The 6000-nt window shown below is 55.3% G+C and overlaps 1 protein-coding gene across 1 annotated transcript in view; it reads left to right on the forward strand.

Moving 5' to 3' along the window:
• The window catches only part of LOC121290503 (voltage-dependent calcium channel gamma-8 subunit-like), a 40367-nt gene extending 34612 nt beyond the window's left edge, over positions 1-5755 (forward strand). Inside the window, exon 3 of the mRNA XM_041210941.1 lies at positions 5562-5755. Coding sequence (XP_041066875.1) covers positions 5562-5755 — 194 coding nt within the window. The remainder of the gene's footprint in view (positions 1-5561) is intronic.
• The last annotated feature ends 245 nt before the right edge of the window (positions 5756-6000 follow it).

The following is a 6000-nucleotide window of genomic DNA, read 5'->3' on the forward strand; positions in this document are numbered from 1 at the left end:
CCTCCAGCCCCTAAACACCTCCCTATCTCTTTAAACTCCTCCAGACCCAACACCCTTCAAAATCTCTGTAACCTCCCCCAGAAACTAAACCCCTCCCTATCTCTGTCACCTCTTCCAGACCCTACACACCTCCCTATTCTGTAAACTCCCCCAGACGCTACACACCTCCTTATCTCTGCAACCTCCTACAGACCCTACAACCCTCCCTATCTCTGTAACCTCCTCCAGCCCCTAAAACCCTCCCTATCTCTGAAACCACCTCCAGACCCTACACCCCTCACTATCTCTGTGACTTCCTCCAGACCCTACACCCCTCCCTTTCTCTGTGACCTCCTCCAGACCTGCAACCCTCCTTATCGCTGTAAACTCCGCCAGATGCTACACACCTCCCTATCTCTGTAACCTCCTCCAGACCCACACCCGTCCCTATCTGTAACCTCCTCAATACCCTACACCCCTCCATATCTCTGTAACCTCTTCCAGACCCTACACACATCCCTATATCTGTAACCTCCTCCAGGCCCTACAACCCTCCCTATCTCTGTAACCTACTCCTCACCCTACACATCTCCCTATCTCTGTAACCTCCTCCAGACCCTATACCCCTCACTATCTCTGTAAACTCCTCCAGACACTACACCCCTCCCTATCTCTGTAACCTCTTCCAGACCCTACAGCCCTCCCTATCTCTGTAACCTCCTCCAGACCCTACACCCCTCCAGCTCTGTAACCTCACCCAGAGCGTCCACCACTCCCTAACACTGTAAACTCCTCCAGCCCCTACACCCCTCCCTATCTCTGTAACCTTCCAAAGACCCTACACCCCTCCCTATCTCTGTAACCTCCAACAGAACTTACACCCCTCCTTATCTCTGTAAACTCCCCCAGCCCCAACATCCCTCACTATCTCTGCAACCTCCTCCAGGACCTACACCCCTCCCTATCTCTGTAACCTCCCCCAGCCCCTACATCCCTCTCTATCTCTGTAACCTCCTCCAGACCCTACACCCCTCCCTCTCTGTAACCTCCCCCAGACCCTAAACCCCTCCCTATCTCTATAACCTCCCCCAGACCCTAAACCCCTCCCTATCTCTGTAACCTCTCCCAGACCCTACATCCCTCCCTATCTCTGTAACCTCCTCCAGACCCTACACCCCTCCCTATCCCTGAAACCTCCTCCAGACCCTACAGCCCTCCCTATCTCTGTAAACTCCTCCAGCCCCTACACCCCTCCATATCTCTGTAAACTCGTCCAGCCCCTACACCCCTCCCTATCTCTGTAACCTTCTCCAGACCCTACAACCCTCCCTATCGCTTTTTGATCCTCCAGCCCCTACACCCCTCCCTATCTCTGTAACCTCCTCCAGTCCCTACACACCTCACTATCTCTGTAACCTCCTCCAGGCCCTACAGCCCTCCCTATCTCTGTAACCTCCTCCAGCCCCTACACCCCTCCCTATCTCTGAAAACACCTCCAGACCCTACACCCCTCCCTATCTCTGTGACCTCCTCCAGACCCTACACCCCTCCCTTTCTCTGTGACCTCCTCCAGACCTGCAACCCTCCTTATCGCTGTAAACTCCGACAGATGCTACACACCTCCCTATCTCTGTAACCTCCTCCAGACCCACACCCGTCCCTATCTGTAACCTCCTCCAGACCCTACACCCCTCCCTAACACTGTAACCTCCCACAGACCCAACACCCCTCCCTCCCTATAACCTCTGCCGGACACTACACCCCTCCCGATCTCTGTTTCTGCTATGTGAGTATGGGGCATTATCCAGCACACACCACAAACCCAGCATTGTACCCACCCCATCACTGTAACCTCCACCAGACCCTACACCCCCTCCCTATCTCTGTAACCTCATCCAGCCGCTACACCCCTCCCGATCTCTGTAACCTCCTCCAGCCCCTACATCCCTCCCTATCTCTGTAACCTCCCCCAGACACTACACCCCTCCCTATCTCTGTATATGCTGAGTGAGAATGGGGCGTTATCCAGCACACAGCACAAACCCAGCATTGTACCCACCCCATTGCTGTAACATCCTGGAGACCCTACACCCCTCCCTATCTCTGTAACCTCCCCCAGACCCTACACCCCTCCCTATCTCTGTAACCTCCCCCAGACCCTACACCCCTCCTTTTCTCTGTAACCTCCTCCAGACCCTGCACTCTTCCCTAACTCTCTAACCTCCTCCAGCTCCTACACCCCTCCCCATCTCTGTAACCTCCCCCAGACCCTCCACCCCTCCCTATCTCTGTAACCTCCCCCAGCCCCTACACCCCTCCCTATCTCTGTATCTGCTGAGTGAGTATGGGGCGTTATCCAGCACACAGCACAAACCCAGCATTGTACCCACCCCATCACTGTAACATCCTGGAGACCCTACACCCCTCCCTATCTCTGTAACCTCCTCCAGACCCTACACCCCTCCCTATCTCTGTAACCACCCACAGACCCTAAACCCCTCCCTCCCTGTAACCTCCCCCAGACCCTACACCCCTCCCTCTCTGTAACCTCACCCAGAGCGTCCACCCCTCCCTATCTCTGTAACCTCTTCCAGCCCCTACAACCCTCCCTATCTCTGTAACCTCCCCCAGACCCTACACCCCTCCCTATCTCTGTATCTGCTGAGTGAGAATGGGGCAGTATCCAGCACACAGCACAAACCCAGCATTGTACCCACCCCATCGCTGTAACATCCTGGAGACCCTACACCCCTCCCTATCTCTGTAACCTCCTCCAGACCCTACACCCCTCCCTATCTCTGTAACCTCCCCCAGACCCTACACCCCTCCCTATCTCTGTAACCTCCCCCAGACCCTACACCCCTCCTTATCTCTGTAACCTCCTCCAGACCCTACAGCCCTCCCTATCTCTGTAACCTCCCCCAGACCCCACACCCCTCCCTCTCAGTAACCTCCCCTTCACCCCACACCCCTCCTTATCTCTGTAACCTCCTCCAGCCCCTACACACCTCCCTATCTCTGTAATCTCCTCCAGACCCTACACCCCTCCCTATCTCTGTAACCTCCTCCAGGCCCTACAAACCTCCCTCCCTGTAACTTCCCCCTGAACCTATAACCCTCCCTATCTCTGTAAACTCCCCCAGACCCTCCACCCCTCCCTATCTCTGTAACCTCCCCCAGCCCCTACACCCCTCCCTATCTCTGTATCTGCTGAGTGAGAATGGGGCGTTATCCAGCACACAGCACAAACCCAGCATTGTACCCACCCCATCACTGTAACATCCTGGAGACCCTACACCCCTCCCTATCTCTGTAACCTCCTCCAGACCCTGCACACCTCCCTATCTCTGTAACCTCCCCCAGACCCTACACCCCTCCCTATCTCTGTAACCTCCTCCAGACCCTGCACACCTCCCTATCTCTGTAACCACCCACAGACCCTAAACCCCTCCCTCCCTGTAACCTCCCCCAGACCCTACACCCCTCCCTCCCTGTAACCTCCCCCAGACCCTACACCCCTCCCTCTCTGTAACCTCACCCAGAGCGTCCACCCCTCCCTATCTCTGTAACCTCTTCCAGCCCCTACAACCCTCCCTATCTCTGTAACCTCCCCCAGACCCTACACCCCTCCCTATCTCTGTATATGCTGAGTGAGTATGGGGCAGTATCCAGCACACAGCACAAACCCAGCATTGTACCCACCCCATCACTGTAACATCCTGGAGACCCTAAACCCCTCCCTATCTCTGTAACCTCCTCCAGACCCTACACCCCTCCCTATCTCTGTAACCTCCTCCAGACCCTACACCCCTCCCTATCTCTGTAACCTCCCCCAGACCCTACACCCCTCCCTATCTCTGTAACCTCCCCCAGACCCTACACCCCTCCCTATCTCTGTAACCTCCTCCAGACCCTACACCCCTCCCTATCTCTGTAACCTCCCCCAGACCCTACACCCCTCCCTATCTCTGTAACCTCCTCCAGACCCTACAGCCCTCTCTCCCTGTAACCTCCCCCAGACCCCACACCCCTCCCTCTCAGTAACCTCCCCTTCACCCCACACCCCTCCCTATCTCTGTAACCTCCTCCAGACCTCACACCCCTCCTTATCTCTGTAACCTCCTCCAGACCTCACACCCCTCCTTATCTCTGTAACCTCCCCCAGCCCCTACACCCCTCGCTATCTCTGTAACCTCCTCCAGACCCTACACCCCTCCCTATCTCTGTAACCTCCCCCAGACCCTAAACCCCTCCCTATCTCTGTAACCTCCTCCAGACCCTAAACCCTCCCTATCTCTGTAACCTCCCCCAGCCCCTACACCCCTCCCTATCTCTGTAACCTCCTCCAGGCCCTACAAACCTCCCGCCCTGTAACTTCCCCCTGAACCTATAACCCTCCCTATCTCTGTAAACTCCCCCAGACCCTTCACCCCTCCCTCACTGTAACCTCCCGCAGACCCTACAACCCTCCCTATCTCTGTAACGTCCCCCAGAAACTACACCCCTCCCCATCGCTGTAACCTCCTCCAATCCCTACAACCCTCACTGTCTGTAAACACCCCCACCGCTACAAACCTCCTACCTCTTAAACCTCCCCCAGAAAATATATCCCTCCCTATCTCTGTAACCTGCTCCAGCCCCTACAATTCTCATCCTCCTGTCAAATCCCTCGCTCACCACCTCCGTCCATTTTTCTGATTCCTCTTCTGAGAGTATTTGATGGGGACGGTGTAGAGGGAGATTTACTCTGTATCTAACCCCGTGCTGTACCTGTCCTGGGAGTGTTTGATGGGTACGGTGTAGAGGGAGATTTACTCTGTATCTAACCCTGTGCTGTACCTGTCCTGGGAGTGTTTGATGGGGACGGTGTAGAGGGAGATTTACTCTGTATCTAACCCCGTGCTGTACCTGTCCTGGGAGTGTTTGATGGGGACGGTGTAGAGGGAGATTTACTCTGTATCTAACCCCGTGCTGTACCTGTCCTGGGAGTGTTTGATGGGGACAGTGTAGAGGGAGATTTACTCTGTATCTAACCCCGTGCTGTACCTGTCCTGGGAGTGTTTGATGGGGACAGTGTAGAGGGAGATTTACTCTGTATCTAACCCCGTGCTGTACCTGTCCTGGGAGTGTTTGATGGGGACAGTGTAGAGGGAAATTTACTCTGTGTCTAACCCCGTGAAAGAACGGCCGATATATTTCCAAGTCAGGATGGGTGAGTGACTGGGAGGGGAACTTCCAGGTGATGCTGTTCCCCATGTGTCCGCTGCCCTTGTCCTTCTAGATGGTGGTGGTCGTGGGTTTGGAAGGTGCTGTCGAAGGAGCCTTGGTGAGTTGCTGCAGTGCATCTTGTAGATGGTACACACGCTGCTGCTACTGTGCGTCGGCGGGTGGAGGGAGTGAATGTTTGTGGATGGGGGGGCCGATCAAGCGGGGCTGCTTTGTCCTGGACGGTGTCGAGCTTTCTCTGTGCCGAGGTCTGACTGGCTTTCTCCCTGTGTTCGAGATTCCCTGCTCTCTAACTCTCCCCCCTCTCTCTCTCTCTCCGTCTCTCCCTCCCTCCCTCCCTCCCTCCCTTTCTCCAGGGGTAGTCCGAGCGTCCAGTATATTCCCAATCCTGAGCGCCATCCTGCTGCTGATGGGAGGTGTTTGTATCACCGCTAGCCGTTACTATAAAACCAAAAGGAATATCATCCTGGGGTCCGGAATTCTCTTCGTTGCCGCTGGTGAGTCTCAGATGATCCACACAGTCCGGAGCGAGGGAGGGGGAACGGAGTGAGGGAATGTGTGTGTGAGTGTGTGTGTGTGTGAGTGTGTGTGTGTGTGTGTGTGTGAGAGAGAGTGTGTGTGAGTGTGTGTGTGTGTGTGTGTGAGAGAGTGTGTGTGTGTGTGTGTGTGTGTGTGTGTGTGTGAGAGAGTGTGTGTGTGTGTGTGAGAGTGTGTGCGTGAGCGCGTGTGTGTGTGAGTGTGTGTGTGAGAGTGTGTGTGTGTGTGTGTGTGTGTGTGTGTGTGTGTGAGAGAGAG

The sequence above is a fragment of the Carcharodon carcharias genome, chromosome 18, assembly GCF_017639515.1.
Source record: "Carcharodon carcharias isolate sCarCar2 chromosome 18, sCarCar2.pri, whole genome shotgun sequence".
Classification (NCBI taxonomy): Eukaryota; Metazoa; Chordata; class Chondrichthyes; order Lamniformes; family Lamnidae; genus Carcharodon; species Carcharodon carcharias.